The following is a 22211-nucleotide window of genomic DNA, read 5'->3' as shown; positions in this document are numbered from 1 at the left end:
GCTCCCTACATCCGGGGCCACACTCCTACCTGACAGCGCTCCCTACATCCGGGGCCACACTCCTACCTGACAGCGCTCCCTACATCCGGGGCCACACTCCTACCTGACAGCGCTCCCTACATCCGGGGCCACACTCCTACCTGACAGCGCTCCCTACATCCGGGGCCACACTCCGACCTGACAGCGCTCCCTACATCCGGGGCCACACAACTACCTGACAGCGCTCCCTACATCCGGGGCCACACTCCTACCTGACAGCGCTCCCTGCATCCGGGGCCACACTCCTACCTGACAGCGCTCCCTGCATCCGGGGCCACACTCCTACCTGACAGCGCTCCCTACATCCGGGGCCACACTCCTACCTGACAGCGCTCCCTACATCCGGGGCCACACTCCGACCTGACAGCGCTCCCTACATCCGGGGCCACACTCCTACCTGACAGCGCTCCCTACATCCGGGGCCACACTCCTACCTGACAGCGCTCCCTACATCCGGGGCCACACTCCTACCTGACAGCGCTCCCTGCACCCGGGGCCACACTCCTACCTGACAGCGCTCCCTACATCCGGGGCCACACTCCTACCTGACAGCGCTCCCTACATCCGGGGCCACACTCCTACCTGACAGCGCTCCCTACATCCGGGGCCACACTCCGACCTGACAGCGCTCCCTACATCCGGGGCCACACTCCTACCTGACAGCGCTCCCTACATCCGGGGCCACACTCCTACCTGACAGCGCTCCCTACATCCGGGGCCACACTCCTACCTGACAGCGCTCCCTGCACCCGGGGCCACACTCCTACCTGACAGCGCTCCCTACATCCGGGGCCACACTCCTACCTGACAGCGCTCCCTACATCCGGGGCCACACTCCTACCTGACAGCGCTCTCTACATCCGGGGGCCAATATCTGTGTACACTGCTACTACTCCTATCCTGTCATATCTGTGTACGCTACTACTACTACTCCTGTCCTACCTGTGTACACTACTACTCCTGTCCTGTCATATCTGTGTACACTACTACTCCTGTCCTGTCATATCTGTGTACACTACTACTCCTGTCCTGTCATATCTGTGTACACTACTACTCCTGTCCTGTCATATCTGTGTACACTACTACTACTACTACTCCTGTCCTATCTGTGTACACTACTACTACTCCTGTCCTGTCATACCTGTGTACACTACTACTACTCCTATCCTTGCATACCTGTGTACACTACTACTACTCCTATCCTGTCATATCTGTGTACACTACTACTACTCCTGTCCTATCTGTGTACACTACTACTCCTGTCCTGTCATACCTGTGTACACTACTATTCCTATCCTGTCATATCTGTGTACACTACTACTACTCCTGTCCTGTCATATCTCTGTACACTACTACTACTCCTGTCCTGTCATATCTGTGTACACTACTACTACTCCTATCCTGTCCTATCTGTTTACACTACTACTACTCCTGTCCTGTCATACCTGTGTACACTACTACTACTACTCCTGTCATATCTGTGTACACTACTACTACTACTCCTGTCCTACCTGTGTACACTACTACTACTCCTGTCCTGTCATACCTGTGTACACTACTACTACTCCTATCCTGTCATATCTGTGTACACTACTACTACTACTCCTGTCCTGTCATACCTGTGTACACTACTACTACTCCTATCCTGTCATATCTGTGTACACTACTACTACTACTCCTATCCTGTCATATCTGTGTACACTACTACTACTACTCCTGTCCTGTCATATCTGTGTACGCTACTACTACTACTACTACTCCTGTCATATCTGTGTACACTACTACTACTACTCCTGTCATATCTGTGTACACTACTATTCCTGTCCTGTCATATCTGTCTACACTACTATTACTACTGCTCCTGTCCTGTCATATCTGTGTACACTACTACTCCTATCCTGTCCTGTCATATCTGTGTACACTACTACTACTCCTATCCTGTCCTGTCATATCTGTGTACACTACTACTACTACTACTACTACTACTACTACTCCTGTCCTGTCTTATCTGTGTACACTACTACTCCTATCCTGTCCTGTCATATCTGTGTACACTACTACTACTCCTATCCTGTCCTGTCATATCTGTGTACACTTCTACTACTACTACTCCTGTCCTGTCATATCTGTGTACACTACTACTACTCCTGTCCTTTCATATCTGTGTACACTTCTACTACTACTACTCCTGTCATATCTGTGTACACTACTACTACTACTACTCCTGTCCTGTCATATCTCTGTACAGTACTACTACTACTACTACTCCTGTCCTGTCATATCTGTGTACACTACTACTACTACTCCTGTCATTTCTGTGTACACTACTACTACTACTCCTGTCATATCTGTGTACACTACTACTACTTCTCCTGTCATATCTGTGTACACTACTACTACTACTCCTGTCATATCTGTGTACACTACTACTACTGTCCTGCCATATCTGTGTACACTACTACTACTCCTGTCCTGTCATACCTGTGTACACTACTACTACTCCTGTCCTGTCATACCTGTGTACACTACTACTCATGTCCTGTCATATCTGTGTACACTACTACTCCTCCTGTCATATCTGTGTACACTGCTACTACTACTCATGTCCTGTCATATCTGTGTACACTACTACTACCCCTGTCCTGTCATATCTGTGTACACTACTACTACTCCTTTCCTGTCATATCTGTGTACACTACTACTACTCCTATCCTGTCATATCTGTGTACACTACTACTCCTGTCCTGTCATATCTGTGTACACTACTACTCCTATCCTGTCATATCTGTGTACACTACTACTACTCCTATCCTGTCATATCTGTGTACACTACTACTACTACTCCTCTCCTGTCATATCTGTGTACACTACTACTACTCCTGTCCTGTCATTTCTGTGTACACTACTACTCCTATCCTGTCATATCTGTGTACACTACTACTCCTATCCTGTCATATCTGTGTACACTACTACTACTCCTATCCTGTCATATCTGTGTACACTACTACTACTACTCCTATCCTGTCATATCTGTGTACACTACTACTACTACTCCTATCCTGTCATATCTGTGTACACTACTACTCCTGTCCTGTCATATCTGTGTACACTACTACTCCTGTCCTGTCATATCTGTGTACACTACTACTCCTATCTTGTCATATCTGTGTACACTACTACTCCTATCCTGTCATACCTGTGTACACTACTACTACTCCTATCCTGTCATATCTGTGTACACTACTACTACTCCTATCCTGTCATATCTGTGTACACTACTACTCCTATCCTGTCATACCTGTGTACACTACTACTACTCCTATCCTGTCATATCTGTGTACTACTACTACTCCTATCCTGTCATATCTGTGTACTACTACTACTACTGTCCTGTCATATCTGTGTACTACTACTACTCCTGTCCTGTCATATCTGTGTACTACTACTACTCCTGTCCTGTCATATCTGTGTACACTACTACTCCTATCCTGTCATATCTGTGTACACTACTACTACTACTCCTGTCCTGTCATATCTGTGTACACTACTACTCCTATCCTGTCATATCTGTGTACACTACTACTCCTGTCCTGTCATATCTGTGTACACTACTACTACTCCTGTCATATCTGTGTACACTACTACTCCTATCCTGTCATATCTGTGTAAACTACTACTCCTATCCTGTCATATCTGTGTACACTACTACTACTACTCCTGTCCTGTCATACCTGTGTACACTACTACTCCTATACTGTCATATCTGTGTACACTACTACTACTCCTATCCTGTCATATCTGTGTACACTACTACTCCTGTCCTGTCATATCTGTGTACACTACTACTCCTGTCCTGTCATATCTGTGTACACTACTACTACTCCTGTCATATCTGTGTACACTACTACTCCTATCCTGTCATACCTGTGTACACTACTACTTCTCCTATCCTGTCATATCTGTGTACACTACTACTCCTATCCTGTCATATCTGTGTACACTACTACTACTCCTATCGTGTCATATCTGTGTACACTACTACTCCTATCCTGTCATATCTGTGTACACTACTACTCCTATTCTGTCATATCTGTGTACACTACTACTACTCCTGTCCTGTCATACCTGTGTACACTACTACTACTACTCCTGTCATACCTGTGTACACTACTCCTATCCTGTCATACCTGTGTACACTACTACTACTACTCCTATCCTGTCATACCTGTGTACACTACTCCTATCCTGTCATACCTGTGTACACTACTACTACTACTCCTATCCTGTCATACCTGTGTACACTACTACTACTCCTATCCTGTCATACCTGTGTACACTACTACTACTCCTGTCCTGTCATACCTGTGTACACTACTACTACTCCTGTCCTGTCATACCTGTGTACACTACTACTACTCCTGTCCTGTCATACCTGTGTACACTACTACTACTCCTGTCCTGTCATACCTGTGTACACTACTACTACTCCTGTCATACCTGTGTACACTACTCCTGTCCTGTCATACCTGTGTACACTACTACTCCTGTCCTGTCATACCTGTGTACACTACTACTCCTGTCCTGTCATATCTGTGTACACTACTACTACTCCTGTCCTGTCATACCTGTGTACACTACTACTACTCCTGTCCTGTCATACCTGTGTACACTACTACTACTCCTGTCATACCTGTGTACACTACTCCTATCCTGTCATATCTGTGTACACTACTACTACTACTACTACTCCTATCCTGTCATACCTGTGTACACTACTACTACTCCTGTCATACCTGTGTACACTACTCCTATCCTGTCATATCTGTGTACACTACTACTCCTGTCCTGTCATACCTGTGTACACTACTACTACTCCTGTCCTGTCATACCTGTGTACACTACTACTACTCCTGTCCTGTCATACCTGTGTACACTACTACTACTCCTGTCCTGTCATACCTGTGTACACTACTACTACTCCTGTCCTGTCATACCTGTGTACACTACTACTCCTATCCTGTCATATCTGTGTACACTACTACTCCTGTCCTGTCATACCTGTGTACACTACTACTACTCCTATCCTTGCATACATGTGTACACTACTACTACTCCTATCCTGTCATATCTGTGTACACTACTACTACTACTCCTGTCCTGTCATACCTGTGTACACTACTACTCCTGTCCTGTCCTATCTGTGTACACTACTACTCCTGTCCTGTCATATCTGTGTACACTACTACTCCTGTCCTGTCATATCTGTGTACACTACTACTCCTGTCCTGTCATATCTGTGTACACTACTACTCCTGTCCTGTCATATCTGTGTACACTACTACTACTACTACTCCTGTCCTATCTGTGTACACTACTACTACTCCTGTCCTGTCATACCTGTGTACACTACTACTACTCCTATCCTTGCATACCTGTGTACACTACTACTACTCCTATCCTGTCATATCTGTGTACACTACTACTACTCCTGTCCTATCTGTGTACACTACTACTCCTGTCCTGTCATACCTGTGTACACTACTATTCCTATCCTGTCATATCTGTGTACACTACTACTACTCCTGTCCTGTCATATCTGTGTACACTACTACTACTCCTGTCCTGTCATATCTGTGTACACTACTACTACTCCTATCCTGTCCTATCTGTTTACACTACTACTACTCCTGTCCTGTCATACCTGTGTACACTACTACTACTCCTGTCCTGTCATACATGTGTACACTACTACTACTCCTGTCATACCTGTGTACACTACTCCTATCCTGTCATATCTGTGTACACTACTACTACTACTACTCCTATCCTGTCATACCTGTGTACACTACTACTACTCCTGTCATACCTGTGTACACTACTCCTATCCTGTCATATCTGTGTACACTACTACTCCTGTCCTGTCATACCTGTGTACACTACTACTACTCCTGTCATACCTGTGTACACTACTACTCCTGTCCTACCTGTGTACACTACTACTACTCCTGTCCTGTCATACCTGTGTACACTACTACTCCTGTCCTACCTGTGTACACTACTACTACTCCTGTCCTGTCATACCTGTGTACACTACTACTACTCCTGTCCTGTCATACCTGTGTACACTACTACTACTCCTGTCCTGTCATACCTGTGTACACTACTACTACTCCTGTCCTGTCATACCTGTGTACACTACTACTCCTATCCTGTCATATCTGTGTACACTACTACTCCTGTCCTGTCATACCTGTGTACACTACTACTACTCCTATCCTTGCATACATGTGTACACTACTACTCCTGTCCTGTTATGGCTCATGCTCTGATCTCGTTCTCTTTTATCCGCTGCTTATGCGCCATTTGCCCTCTATTTCCTGGTAACTGTGGGCCTGATTCACTACGGATCACAATTCTGCTTTTACGCACGCAGCACAGTTGCTAATAGCGGTGATATGTAAATGTTTCTATTCGCAATGCGATCGCAGCCTGACATTAGGACGCCCACTTCCCCTTACATCCGTATACTGCGTTCGCCTGGCCATCACCCCCTCCCCACCACCCACAAACGGCACTTCCTGTCATTCATTCTGCCATGGGTCTGCGTGCACACTGCGAACTCACTCCCGATCGCAGTGACTGGCTCGCGCACTATAATGCATGCGTAGTTCGCAACTGTCGGCCGATGGTGTGCGTCTTAGCACTTGCAATTCGGAGTGATTCAGGCCCTGTATTAGTAATAATTATAATGATGATGATAGGTTTTTGTGCTGATGCATCTACCAGCAATGTGACGTGGTGGTGCCATAGGAGGCTGTTCTACTTCCTAACAGTCCCCATTGTACGGTTCCCCCTGCCTGGCGGGGCTTTCCTGTCTCTGCAGAGATTCCTTCCTGTGTCTGAGAGCAGCACAGCGTTCCCTGTGATCAGGGGGTGATCCTGTAACACAGAGTCCCCTCATGTGATGGCGAATGGGTGGGCTGCAGTTCCTGTGCTTCGTATAGGTCAGAGTCATGTGATAAACCAGTCACATGATGTATATACCGCCTGCAGAGATCCCTGGCTGCTCTGTGTGTATACACTACAGTGTAATAACTCGTGTCTGATACATGTATGTGCCCAGGGATAGTGATTGGTAGATCTATAGACAGCTGGCAGAGTGTAACTGGGGCTTATTCACGTTGGCATGCCACCATTAGTCCAGCATCTAATTATAGTACAAGAAGCGCTGTTGCCTATACATGTGTGCTTATTGTATACTGTATGTGACCAGTGTGAGCGGATGCCCGCCAGCTGGGCAGTGCCAGAGATCTGTACATACAGTGGTCAGCGCTATGTGATATTGGTACCTATAGTCTGCTTTCTTGCTGGAAATGTGCATTGACGCAAGTTCCTTTTATTCTTTGGTTCAGAGTCCCTACTCTGAGAGGGTGGGGGAGGGGAGGTATAATCTGCTGTAGACGATGGGAAGGTATATAATGGTCTACATTGGGGCTGAGAGTTGTTAGAGGGGATGTCGCCCATGGACGGGTCCTCTTCGCCTAATCACCAACCTATACCTAGATCATATGGGAAACATACTGTACACCTGTTATAAGACAGATGGGAGAAGTACGTGTGTGACCTGTACAGGGACTGTTCTCCCTTACTCCTAGGTAATGGGGGCTCCAGGGAAATAGTGTCAGGATCTGGTTAGTGTCCGACCGTACTGCTATATACAGAGAAATGAGACCACCTTCAGTGAGGGTCCGGCTGAGAAAACGGACTCATTATCATCATTTTATAAAGCACCAACGTAGTACTGAGCGCTGTACATTGACTCACTGTGACGTCCTCCCGTCTGGTGTGAGGTGTGAGGCATATCGGAGAGGTGTGAGGCATATCTGAGAGTTCCATGTGGAATGCAGACTCCCCAGTGATGACCCTCGTATTACACCAATAATAATGACTTATTTAGGGGGCTGTTTCTAGGGGTGGCTGCAGCCACAGAACATGATTTCTACAGGCCGGAGATTTGATGTGAATGAGACGCTGTTTGCACCATCCAGTCTCACGTTATACAGGAAAACACATTCATAGACACACACAGGTAACGCCATCATAGACACACACAGGTAACGCCATCATAGACACACACAGGTAACGCCATCATAGACACACACAGGTAACGCCATCATAGACACACACAGGTAACGCCATCATAGACACACACAGGTAACGCCATCATAGACACACGCAGGTAACGCCATCATAGACACACACAGGTAACGCCATCATAGACACACACAGGTAACGCCATCATAGACACACACAGGTAACGCCATCATAGACACACGGAGGTAACGCCATCATAGACACACACAGGTAACGCCATCATAGACACACGGAGGTAACGCCATCATAGACACACACACAGGTAACGCCATCATAGACACACACACAGGTAACACCATCATAGACACACACAGGTAACGCCATCATAGACACACACACAGGTAACGCCATCATAGACACACGCAGGTGACCCCATCATAGACACACGCAGGTGACCCCATCATAGACACACGCAGGTAACGCCATCATAGACACACGCAGGTGACCCCATCATAGACACACGCAGGTGACCCCATCATAGACACACGCAGGTAACGCCATCATAGACACACGGAGGTAACGCCATCATAGACACACACAGGTAACGCCATCATAGACACACACAGGTAACGCCATCATAGACAAAGTGGTATATGAGAAATCCGCCATCACCCGGCATTATGTATCTTTATTACATTACACCGCGATATAAATGCACTATATGGTGAGTAACGGTTGTCAGACCCTTTTCGTTACTAGCATAAATGGGACCCCTGGAATAAAGACGTACCCCTCCCCTGACTTATGTAATTGAGGCTCCTACAAGTATTCTGTTAGTAGATAAATGTAAAGTCATCCAATGATCCGGTACTGAAGGGATCAATTCCAGGACTTAAAACTGCTACGTACGGTTCCATCTGAGGCCGCGATCTCGCTGGAAAATCTGCACAGACACTATTTGTGCGCTGCGGCCAGATTGACGCATTTCCATAAGAATGATTCACCGCGTGTTCCCATGAATTCTCCCTCATGTCATTATAAGTTTCTGTTTTATAACTCATCTCTATTTTGGTAACTCTCTGCCGGTGTTATGTTATTGGGTTTGTTTTTGTTGGGTGTAAAGTTTTATGTTACTGGTTCCAAACTAGCGAAGGCTCATTGCAGCGTCGGTGTTGTATATGGTAAGCGTACGGTAAGGGAGTTATGGTGGGGAAATGAGAGCGTAAAATCGTTTGCAGGTAGTTACTGTATTTTATGCTTCTGCTACAATCATTAATTCCATTGTTACATTTTACGAATATTATATTGTAACAATAAAGCAGATTACAAAGACATAAATTGTACATTCTACACTTGTGCTCTCCAATCCTACCCCCAGGAATGACCTGTGTTCTGCGTTGGGAAAGGCTGAGGCTCTATAGTAAGTCACACCTGCTTTTGCAGTAGTCAGCGAGTAAATCAACCGCCGTGTCTGACAGACGTCTCCACCAGTTGGACTTGTTCCCTTGTATTCCCCAAAGGTCACTTGTATTCCGGCTGTAGTCCTCTTCCCGCAGAGTAACCTGGATAACAGCTATATGGTGCAGCTTGTGAGATAATTGTATGTGTAACCGGATACACGCAGAGTTTACAGGTTATTACATAGAACATAGAAACTGTGCAACCTGTCTTGAGCTGAGGTGACAGACTGGCAGGAGCGGAGAGGAGGGTTGGTGAGATAGATCTTTCAGGGTGGGATTTGGGAAGATAGGTCCTGACACGGGGATTGATGTTGGAGAGGAGCTGGCATGTAGGGCTGGTGAAGAGTTTCATGTTTGAAGAGAGGTGCTAGGATGGTTGGTTGGTGTGTGAGGCCGAGGGCATCCTCTGGCAGGGAGGGTTAATGAGAGGATATGCTGGCAGGGTGGGAGTCGGGGAGAGGGGATGTGCTGTCAGGGGGGGTGGGGGTTGCGGAGCCAGGCAGCAGGGATGTGCTGGCAGGGTGGTGGTTGGGGAGAGAGGCAGAGGGGATGTGCTGGCTGTGTGGGGGTTGGGGAGAGAGGCAGAGGGGATGTGCTGGCTGTGTGGGAATTGGGGAGAGAGGCAGAGGGGATGTGCTGGCTGCGTGGGGGTTGGGAAGAGAGGCAGAGGGGATGTGCTGGCTGCGTGGGGGTTGGGAAGAGAGGCAGAGGGGATGTGCTGGCTGCGTGGGGGTTGGGGAGAAAGGCAGAGGGGATGTGCTGGCTGTGCGGGGCTTGGGGAGAGAGGCAGAGGGGACGTGCTGGCTGTGTGGGGGTTGGGGAGAGAGGCAGAGGGGATGTGCTGGCTGTGTGGGGTTTGGAGAGAGGCAGAGGGGATGTGCTGGCTGCGTGGGGGTTGGGAAGAGAGGCAGAGGGGATGTGCTGGCTGTGTGGGGGTTGGGGAGAGAGGCAGAGGGGATGTGCTGGCTGTGTGGGGGTTGGGGAGAGAGGCAGAGGGGATGTGCTGGCTGTGTGGGGCTTGTGGAGAGAGGCAGAGGGGATGTGCTGGCTGCGTGGGGGTTGGGGAGAGAGGCAGAGGGGATGTGCTGGCTGCGTGGGCCTTGGGGAGAGAGGCAGAGGGGATGTGCTGGCTGCGTGGGCCTTGGGGAGAGAGGCAGAGGGGATGTGCTGGCTGTGTGGGCCTTGGGGAGAGAGGCAGAGGGGATGTGCTGGCTGTGTGGGGAGAGAGGCAGAGGGGATGTGCTGGCTGCGTGGGCCTTGGGGAGAGAGGCAGAGGGGATGTGCTGGCTGCGTGGGGCTTGGGGAGAGAGGCAGAGGGGATGTGCTGGCTGCGTGGGGCTTGGGGAGAGAGGCAGAGGGGATGTGCTGGTAGAGGGTGAAGGTTGTGGAGAGAGGGGACGTGCTGGAGTACCCAGAGGAAACCTACGCAAACCCTTTGGAACTGAGTTGGATGGAGAGTTCCCGCATTGTGACATGGATATATTCCTGCATTGTGGCATGGATATATTCCCGCATTGTGGCATGGATATATTCCCTCATTGTGGCATGGATATGTTCCCGCATTGTGGCATGGATATGTTCCCGCATTGTGGCATGGATATGTTCCCGCATTGTGGCATGGATATATTCCAGCATTGTGGCATGGATATGTTCCCGCATTGTGACATGGATATGTTCCCGCATTGTGGCATGGATATATTCCCGCATTGTGACATGGATATATTCCCGCATTGTGACATGGATATGTTCCCGCATTGTGGCATGGATATATTCCCGCATTGTGGCATGGATATATTCCCGCATTGTGGCATGGATATATTCCCGCATTGTGGCATGGATATGTTCCCGCATTGTGGCATGGATATGTTCCCGCATTGTGGCATGGATATGTTCCTGCATTGTGGCATGGATATATTCCAGCATTGTGGCATGGATATATTCCCGCATTGTGGCATGCAAATGCGTATATATGCATGTATGCAGGGTTGTATTCATCTTGCACCTGGCCCCACCTGTACGCTTGGATCGCTGCTTTAAGTGTGCCCCGTACACCAGCCCTTGGTACACAAGATGGCTCTAGAAAGAGGTGTATGTACACTTTGCACGCCATCACTGGTCTCTGCCTGTATGAGGACGCCCTGTCACAGCCCAGGTACACAGAAGTGGTGATGAGACTGAAATGTGTAGGACTCTGCATCATTCATACTTGTGTGCGCTCAGTTCTGGAGAATGCGCAGTGTGAAAAGCTCGCAAGATATGCTCCGCCAAGCAGGCATTTGCTCAACTCTGCATCAGTCCCAGAATCGCCAGTGAAGTAATTAGCTCCACCTGTGGATCTTTTAAAATGTGTCGGTGAGTAATGAGTACACCTGTGGACCTGCTAGGTGATCTGGAAAACATGACCTGTTAGTAGCTCTGGAGGACCGAGGTTGGTTCCCGCTGATATAGAGCATCAGTGTACAGGCCGCCCATCTGACGGTATATATAGTGTGACTATCAGTATCCCTTTCTGCCATGTCACTTATTTACTTCCCATAATACTTGTTTTCTCCTCCTGATGGTATCTAATGCCTGTGAGCCATTATGTAAATGAGAAGGAGGAGACTCGTTAAGCGTGCATTATTTAATAATACGGGGTATTGGTACGTAATCAGATTTTCTTGGTGAACGGGGCAGCTACTCTGTGGGGTGGGGGGTTCTGGATCAATGAAATAAGAACATAGAACAGGGGCTCCCAACCACAGTCCTCAAGGCACACTAAGGTTTTAAAGATAACCATACTTGAGCACAGATGACTTAGAAGCTCAGTTATTTTGATTTAACCATCTGTGCTCAATCATGGATATCTCCAAAACCAGGACTGTTAAGCTGGCCACACACTAGACCAACTTTCATCCAACTAGTTGGCTGGTTGGAATGAGAATCTGGTGACGTATGGGAGTAACTGATGATCAGCAATTTGCTCCTAAATGCCAGAAAACAGATGAAAATGGCGTCAGACAAGTTTGTTCAAACAGTTTTGGTCCGTTTTCCGGCGTTTGGGAGCAAATTGCTGATTGTCATTTGCTTTCATCCCTTACCAGATCTCCATTCCAACTAATCAACTAGTTGGCTGGTTGGATGTAAGTTGGTCTAGTGTGTGGCCAGCTTTAGTGTACCTTGAGGACCGAGGTTGGGAATCACTGACATAGAGGGTTGTACTTAATGGGTCATTTTCTTTCTGTTTTGTTTCTCTGAGTTTTCTATGGGAAACAAAGTAGAGTGTCTTAGTGTAAATTAAATACTCCAATAAATTGTATTTAATTCTAATTTAGCACATAGGCATGCAATGCAACGTTTACATTGTTTTTACCAGACCTCATCAGGGTCTACACTGAAATGTTACCCCACGTGCCTATGTCCTACGTAACATTTCTGTGCGTTTTCGTGCTGTGTTCGGTTCACGCGCACGTAATATACTTTGATGTCTGAGAGCGCTCGCGTTCGTCCCTGCACCGTCAGGGTAGTTTGTCTTTATGCCGTCGCTGTCTCTTCTATAGAGCGGCCTAGGACTCGGTGTGGAGAACGACTGGCGGCAGGGACCTTGTGCTAATACGCTGCCCTTATTTCTTGCAGTACCTGCGGGGTCCGTGACCGCTCACGGAGCCGGTCTGTCGGGACGAGAAGTGGCCGTCCTCGGGGGCCAGGCCTTCGTGACCAAGCCATGTCCGAGGTCCAGGAAGCCTGTGTATTGGAGGAAGAGGAGGAGGAGGAGGATGAAGATGCCTCGAACAGCTGTGGAACAGTGGATGATGAAGAGGACGATGAGCCCAAGGTGTGCCGAGTGTGTGGGGACAGAGCCACGGGTTATCATTTCAACGTCATGTCGTGTGAAGGCTGTAAAGGGTTCTTCAGGTGAGCTACATCCTGGCACTTGGGACCTTATTCTGAGTCGCGCACACAAGCGCACGCGGCAGGGTCTGTTGGCGGTCGCCCATCTTAGACGCCTTCCCCTGCGTACATCCGTACGGCCGAATAGGCAAGGACCGAGACGCCCGCTTTTAGCGCCCATACACACTGTAGTACTGACCGGTGCGTCCGTATTTGCCAACAACGGTCGTACCACAAATAAAATTGCACCAGATCTGTGGCAGGTGCAGTTTCTCCGTCTGTGGATGGCCGCTTGTGTCTGTGACCGCGGCCGCTTGTAGTGAAATGTCCACGACGGTCCCATAACACGCCCACTGAACAGTCCATATATGCGCGCACTACTAGCCACCGCCCAGGAACACCACCTTTCTGATACAGTCTGTCCCGATTGCAACAGCCAATCTGTGCATACACTCTGGACCTCATTCAGAGTTGGTCGTGGCGGCCACTCGGTCGTAAGGGAAAAGGGGCCGGATATGCAAATGAAGCGCTCGCAAGTTGCGCCATTAAGATGGGATCGTTAGCTGGACGAGCGAGGGGAGGATGCGGCCGTAAGACTAAAAACACGTGGTGTACCTGGGTGGTGCAATTTTATTCGTGGTAAAGTCGCAGGCGAATCTTCTGGCGACTCGGAATCAGGCACTAATTATCTTCCGAAGATGTCCCATTAGTACAGTCTCCGATTCATGTACTGTTCGCTGATGTCTGTCTTCTTCATGGGTCTTACCAGTAAGCCATCAAAGTATTTTTACTATACAGAGTTTGCACCCGTCTGACAATTACATTAAACCGATCATCTCCGCTGGTTATCTCGTTAATGAATCCCGTCTGTGGACCGTTTCTATCAATTTACCAATTTGTACATCTTTCCCTAGGGCAGACGCTTAATCTGTGTTTATGTGATATAGAGCACTAATATTGATATAGTAATTCAGCACCAGCTGGGGCTAATTCTAACCTATTACGTGACAGCGCAGACATTGCCGACAGGAGATGGAATCTATAATCATCCAACAAAGCTCTGTGGTGTCACCGTGGTAATGACAACCCAGCCCCCCCCCTCCCGCCACCTTATGTTTGTGACCCCCCCCCCCCTTCCCCCACGGTTCCCAGTTATGAAACCTTGGTAACAAATAATAATAGAGGTATTTGTATTGGGCTTTTCTGTCGGAGGAAGGTTAGAGCGTCTCGCTGACATCCATGTATCTCCATGGCGACGCTGGGCAGCCGACCCTCCAATGCTTTTGTGCATCACACATAATGACCTGGTCCAATTATCCTGTGGAGAGGATGTAGTGTGGCACTGAGCAGCCATAGGCGAGTGACATCATTACAGCCCCGCACCTGTCTTCTGGTTTCTTGGACAACATGGAGGACGCTGGTTGCTAGGTGACCATGGAAACTCCATTCTATCTAGGCCTAGGAGAGAGATGATCCATTAATGCCGCAGAAACCCTCCAAGGTACATTGGGTGCAACCAGCACTACTGAGGATTCATTACATGTGAGAGCATGGAATAGATTACAGCCCCCGTACCGTACCCCATACCGTAGCCCATCTTTTGTGGCACGGCTGGCATTATAATCACACTCAGGGATAGATTTACTAAAGCTTCTAAACCAGACTAGTTGAGGTGTTTCCCGTAGCAACCAATCAGATTTAAAAACTTTCTAGGATGCAACATAGAAAGGATAGCTAGAATCTGATCGGTTGCTATGGGCAACACGGGATGTAGTCTGGAACTCGACGGTCTAAATGCCGACCGCCGGCTTCCAGACTGCTTTATCCCGACTAGGGACGGATGACAGGCGTCTAAATCTAGACGCCTGTCATTTCCCCGACGTCTGGAGATTGGCGCCCGGCATCCTGATCGAGCGGACGCCGGGCGCCGCAGTGGACAGCCGCGGGGGGGGGGAGGGTTAGGTTTAGGGATCCCGGGGGGGGGATTTAGGGTTAGGCACCCCCCAGGGAGGTTACGGTCAGGCTAGGGGGAGGGAGGGTTAGGTTTAGGGCTCCTGGGGGGGACTTAGGTTTAGGCAGCGGGGAAGGGGGGGTTAGGGTTAGGCACAGGGGGGAGGTTAGGGTTAGGGGGGGTTAGGTTAGACAATACTTACCTTTAGGACGATCAGGATTTCCTCCTTTGTCGGGCAGCCGCTGTTGGGAATTGAACTTCCGGCCATGCGGTAATACACATCACGGAATGGGTATGATATACCTTCGGCCGCATGGCCGGCGGTTCGATTCCCATCAGCGTCAGCCCGACAGGAGCAGAGTGCGATGCAGCGGAAGCCCAACAGCACTGGAAATCCCGATCGTGGATAGGTAAGTATCCACTAACCTAACCCCCCTAACCCTAACCCTCCTTAGGGGTGCCTAACCCTAACCTCCCCCCAAGTGCCTAACCCTAACCACCCCCTTCTCCGCTGTCTAAACCTAAGTCCCCCGGGGGGGTGCCTAACCCTCCCACCCCCTAGCCTAACCCTCCCGGGGGGGTGCCTAACCCTAAGTCTCCCCCGGGAGCCCTAAACCTAACCCTCCCCCCCCCCGCGGCTGTCCGCTCGCGGCGCCCAGCATCACTACGATCGTGATGCCGGGCGCCGGTCTCCCGGCGTCGGGGAAATGCGGGCGTCTACATCCAGACGCCCGGCATTTCACCCTTGCCGGGATAAGACAGTCGGGATGCCGGCTGCCGGTATATAGACAGTCGGCTTCCTGATTGCTTCCCCATATCACACCCAGGCAACACCTCCACTTTACATATTTAGAAGTTATAGTAAGTCTATCCCTCAGTATGGGCTTTGTCTCTGTCAGATCTTCTATATTGCAGAGCCGCGCATCTTCTAGCGGCATACGGGGGAGGGAGCGCATCTTCTAGGGGCATACGGGGGAGGGAGCGCCTCTTCTAGGGGCATACTGGGGAGGGAGCGCATCTTCTAGGGGCATACGGGGGAGGGAGCGCATCTTCTAGAGGCATACGGGGGAGGGAGCGCATCTTATAGCGGCATACGGGGGAGGGAGCGCATCTTCTAGGGGCATACGGGGGAGGGAGCGCATCTTCTAGAGGCATACGGGGGAGGGAGCGCATCTTCTAGAGGCATACGGGGGAGGGAGCGCATCTTCTAGGGGCATACGGGGGAGGGAGCGCATCTTCTAGGGGCATACGGGGGAGGGAGCGCATCTTCTAGGGGCATACGGGGGAGGGAGCGCATCTTCTAGCGGCATACGGGGGAGGGAGCGCATCTTCTTGCGGCATACGGGGGATTTTCCAAAAGCAGAACCGCTCATAATACCACATTGCCCATAGCGGCTTGATCAGGTGGCAGGTATACAGACCGTGCGATTTCTGCCTCTGATGGGCGAGATACCACCATATCGTGCCATGCAGAACGGAAGTCCATTGAGCATGTTAATAATAATAATAAGCACCACGAGCGAGTATTATGTAGTAATAAATGTTGTAGCCTTACTATAGTAATATGTGACTACATTACTGATAATCGCATGCGAGGCGTGGCGGCGGCGTTAGAGTGCGCTCAGATCTGCCATCTGATGAAATTCTTCCCCAGGAGCTTAGATTTAGCTCCAGAAATCTTATAAATTCTATATTGTCCCTGATACATCAACGTTGTGTGGGCTGAGAGATGTCCCTCGGACTTTGTGTTACCTGTGTACACCGCGCATAGCAAATCCCGCACCTGTCATCAGCCTTCTCTTTCTCAGCTGCTGTTTTTCTCTAAGGGTACGACCATAATACAGGGGGTATACAGGGGGTAAGGCCATTATACAGGTGTCATACAGGGGGTATACGGGTGTCATACAGGGGGTATACGGGTGTCATACAGGGGGTAAGGCCATTATACAAGTGTCATACAGGGGGTAAGGCCATTATACAAGTGTCATACAGGGGGTAAGGCCATTATACAGGTGTCATACAGGGGGTAAGGCCATTATACAGGTGTCATACAGGGGGCAAGGCCATTATACAGGTGTCATACAGGGGTAAGGCCATTATAAAGGAGTCCGTCAACAAAGCCGCTATCTGGGAAGGTTACACAAGGCTGGGGGAAGGTGCGAGGGTCCGGTGAGCAGAGTTGTAACTAGACTGTTTTTGGTGCCGTGTGCCAGAGAGAGCATTGGCGCCCCCCCCCCCCCCCCCCCCATTTTTTGAATAGGGACCTAAGAGAGTGCACCTGAAAAAGGGCCATGGCCTCATGGGGAAGGGCCAAGGAATATATAGGGGAGGCCAGGAGATGCTGGGGATAAATAGGGACATAATATAGTGCACCTGAGAGAGGGCCATGGCCTCATGGGGAAGGGCCGGGGAAGAGATAGGGGAGGCCAGGAGATGCTGGGGATAAATAGGGGCATAATATAGTGCACCTGAGAGAGGGCCATGGCCTCATGGGGAAGGGCCGGGGAAGAGATAGGGGAGGCCAGGAGATGCTGGGGATAAATAGGGACATAATATAGTGCACCTGAGAGAGGGCCATGGCCTCATGGGGAAGGGCCAGGGAAGAGATAGGAAAGGCCAGGAGATGCTGGTGATAAATAGGGACATAATATAGTGCACCTGAGAGAGGACCATGGCCTCATGGGGAAGGGCCAGGGGAGAGATAGGGGAGGCCAGGAGATGCTGGGGATATATAGGGACATAATATAGTGCACCTGAGAGAGGGCCATGGCCTCATGGGGAAGGGCCGGGGAAGAGATAGGGGAGGCCAGGAGATGCTGGGGATAAATAGGGACATAATATAGTGCACCTGAGAGAGGGTCATGGCCTCATGGGGAAGAGATAGGGGAGGCCAGGAGATGCTGGGGATAAATAGGGACATAATATAGTGCACCTGAGAGAGGGCCATGGCCTCATGGGGAAGGGGCAGGGAAGAGATAGGGGAGGCCAGGAGATGCTGGGGATAAATAGGGACATAATATAGTGCACCTGAGAGAGGGCCATGGCCTCATGGGGAAGGGCCAGGGAAGAGATAGGGGAGGCCAGGAGATGCTGGGGATAAATAGGGACATAATATAGTGCACCTGAGAGAGGACCATGGCCTCATGGTGAAGGGCCAGGGAAGAGATAGGGGAGGCCAGGAGATGCTGGGGATAAATAGGGACATAATATAGTGCACCTGAGAGAGGACCATGGCCTCATGGGGAAGAGATAGGGGAGGCCAGGAGATGCTGGGGATAAATAGGGACATAATATAGTGCACCTGAGAGAGGACCATGGCCTCATGGGGAAGGGGCAGGGAAGAGATAGGAGAAGCCAGGAGATGCTGGGGATAAAAGAAGAGGAAGCTACAAGTGAGAATGATAATAAACAGGAAAATTGACAGTGCCAAACAGCGCCCCCTGCCCTGCGGTGCCCTGTGCCATGGCACTGGTCGCACTACCCTAGTTACGGTCCTGCCGGTGAGGGACGGAGACCATTATGCTACACAGGAGCCTTGTCATACAGAGGTGGTGTCCTTGTGGTGGTCACAAGTCAGGAATATTGGGGCGGGGGGTGGAGTTTGTTTATTTTTAGTAGAAATGAAGGAACGTCTGTGAGGTATTGGAAGCAGAGCTGTTAGTGACCTGGGAACTGTTCCCAGCGGACTCTGCTGTTCTATAGGTGATTGTCCCTGTATAATAGAAGCCAGCATTATCCCACAGGAGCCCTGTGACCCCTCCAGAAGACAGAATCCTCACCCACATTGTTCTGGAGAGCTGAAAATCCCGAATACTCGCCTCTCTGTCCAGCTCCTTATGCGGAAGCGATGTTTTCCCAGCTGTTAGAGGGTCTTGTTCCACAGTATGTTTTATCGTTGTTTGCTGATCGGAAGCTCGGGAACGGCAGTCATTCCTCCTAGGGGTCCTGTCCCCAAATCCTAATGTCTGTCTGCACAGAGAGTGTACCCATCCAGTTTCCTTTATACCAGAAATAAACGTTTAGAAGAACCTTCGGCGATACTAGGGTTCCCAGATCACTAATTAGACGTCTTAAGGTCATTCAATAGACAGAATATCATAAAGTTACTGGTCTTTAGATGAATTCCTCTATTTGCTGTGAGACGTCCTCTTAATCCGAATGGACGGAGCTCACATGGGATTTCATATAAAGGAAAGAAAAAACTCGTATAGTGCAGTACTTCTTACACATTCTGTACATTTATTCACAAGAGAAAAACCAACATACATCCAAATAATAAATGTTCCAAGACTTTGGTAATATGGGGAACCGTACCGTGTGTGGCTCCAAATGAGGAGCAAGAAGGCGAGTTTACAGGTAGGAAGCGCCGAAGGTTAGTTTATTTTCGGTTACTGTTATTGTTTTGGTGGTTTGGTACCACCTAGAACTACCTAGGCTCGGTGCGCCTCTGCATATTCCTATATATTCATTTCCTTTATACCAGGGCTAGGCAACCTGTGGCCCTCCAGTCACTAAGGAACTACACGTCCCAGCATGCCCTGCTACAATTTTCCTGTGGCAGGGCATGCTTGGATGTGTAGTTCCACAGTAGCTGGAGGCCACAGGTTGCCTGTCCTGGCTTTACACCAGCCAGCCATACATATTAATGTGCTGCGTACAATGGGAGCGCTATTCTTGGTGATAAGTGCGTTTCACTGTAGTTTTCTTTATATTTCCCATTCTGTGAGCCCTCAGGACAGAGCCTGACTGACTTACATGTGTACCCGGGATAGCGATCAATGCGTCTCTCCTCGCCATGTGCCGCTCACACACATTGTCACTGTACGTATCGGGGCTGATTGTGTGTCCGACGCACCTGTGACAGGCTATTTACTAAGGGGGGGTTGGCTTTAGGCACTTACAGGAGGGTTAGGTTTAGGCTGCGGGGAAGGGGGGGGTTGGGTTTAGGCACTTACAGGGGGGTTAGGGTTAGACACTTGGGGGGGAGGTTAGGGTTAGGCACCCCTAAGGGAGGGTTGGGGTTAGTGGGGGGGGGAGAGGGTTAGTAATAGTAAAAAATCTTACCTGTCGGGATCTTCTGTTGCCGGTCTTCCGGCATCGGGATTTGAACATGCGTCCGGCGGTATTTCATAAGACAGCTACGACATAAGGACCTCGGCACACCAAGAAGGGCTATTTGCGCTTAGAGGAAAGATGTACGAGGTCACATCTGTACATCACTTGTAGAGGCAATGCCGTTTGCTTGGTTTGCGGGAGGGGGAGGGAAGGTAGCTGAGAGAGTCAGAGGGTGGGTATAGGAGTGTATCTATATTGTCCAATTTTTCATTTCATCTTTATTCAGATATATATACATATATTATACAATCACATACGTCATCTATTGCTTTCTCCATTCAGAATGATCTTTAATTCATATTATCACTATATTGGCCAAAAGCATTTTCCATAACATAAGTGCCTACAATCAGTACAATGGGCTGTCTCTATCTCTGTGTGTTGTCCATATGTATTCTCGATGAGCAGCAGGTTTTCGCTAGATTGTTTGGGCTGCCACGTGTGCCTGGTGCACAATGTAGTCCCAAAGTAAAGTGAAACGCGTTGGGTCAGTAAAAGGATTAAAGTTACAATGATTAGAGTAACCGTCTCTTATCAGCCAGGTTTGTGTTGTGTTCTGATGTTAAAGCACTTTTGTTACATTTATAGAATATTTGACACTTTAGACTGTCCATTCCCGCCAGGTCATGTGATCTCGTCTCTTTCCAGGCGCGCTATTAAACGGAACTTGCAGCTCAGCTGCCCCTTCCAGAACTCTTGCGTCATCAACAAGAATAACCGCCGCCACTGCCAGGCCTGCCGACTGCAGAAATGTCTGGACATTGGGATGAAAAGGGAGCGTGAGTTCTTATAGCGAATTCTGCTTTTCACTGACGCCTGAGAGTCCTTTCCTCTGTATCGTTATTAACAAGATCTTATAGGACGACACCTGAGTAGAGTCGTTTCTCATTGGTCGTCCTTTTAGGAAGCCGACCAGCAGTGCTGACGCCCCCGAGGCACAAATGTAAAAGCCTATTAATATTTGGCACTTGGATGTATAACATAAAAAGATTTAAGCGGCTCTAAAAGGGAGGAAGCAAATCTCCATCTGATGAAATGACAATTTAGTACGGAATGTGAAAGGGGGTTATATAATTTATTTATATATATATATATATATATATATAATTAGTTTTTTTTAGATGAATAAACATTTGATGCAGGGATTTGTGATTTATAATACATTTATTTTAAGATCGTTCATAACCTGTAGCACTGTACTTCCTATTTTATTTTATTTTTATAATGTATTCTCTGGCCTTGCGTATGTTCCCACATACAATGAGCAAATCGTACTGATAGATAATGTATCCCTTGTAGATGTACGAGTAATGAGAAATAAAATCAGGTTTATTCTCTGTCCCTGTAATGCCCATCTTCTGTCTGTGCCATGTTCGGGTTCTCTTGCCCTGTAATGCCCATCTTCTGTCTGTGCCATGTTCGGGTTCTCTGTCCCTGTAATGCCCATCTTCTGTCTCTGCCATGTTTGGGTTCTCTGTCCCTGTAATGCCCATCTTCTTGTCTGTGCCATGTTCGGGTTCTCTGTCCCTGTAATGCCCATCTTCTGTCTGTGCCATGTTTGGGTTCTCTGTCTCTGTAATGCCCATCTTCTGTCTGTGCCATGTTCGGGTTCTCTGTCCCTGTAATGCCCATCTCTTGTCTGTGCCATGTTTGGGTTCTCTGTCCCTGTAATGCCCATCTTC

The 22211-nt window shown here is 49.0% G+C and overlaps 1 protein-coding gene across 2 annotated transcripts in view; it reads left to right on the top strand.

Annotated features, from left to right (window-relative positions):
* Window positions 1-22211, top strand: part of NR1I2 (nuclear receptor subfamily 1 group I member 2) — a 47699-nt gene that overhangs the window by 1610 nt on the left and 23878 nt on the right. Inside the window, exons 2-3 of one of the 2 annotated variants that reach the window (XM_088463952.1) lie at window positions 13209-13487; window positions 21178-21308. In XM_088463952.1, coding sequence (XP_088320078.1) covers window positions 13297-13487; window positions 21178-21308 — 322 coding nt within the window. In that variant the 5' untranslated portion in view covers window positions 13209-13296. Of the gene's footprint in view, window positions 1-13208; window positions 13488-21177; window positions 21309-22211 lie in introns of those variants that run through there. The other variant, XM_088463953.1, reaches the window with a different exon arrangement.

Source organism: Taudactylus pleione, unplaced genomic scaffold (genome assembly GCF_031769625.1).
Source record: "Taudactylus pleione unplaced genomic scaffold, aTauple2 ptg001518l, whole genome shotgun sequence".
NCBI lineage: Eukaryota > Metazoa > Chordata > Amphibia > Anura > Myobatrachidae > Taudactylus > Taudactylus pleione.
The sequence above is the reverse complement of the archived record's forward strand: the minus strand, read 5'-3'. Positions and strand labels throughout refer to the sequence as shown.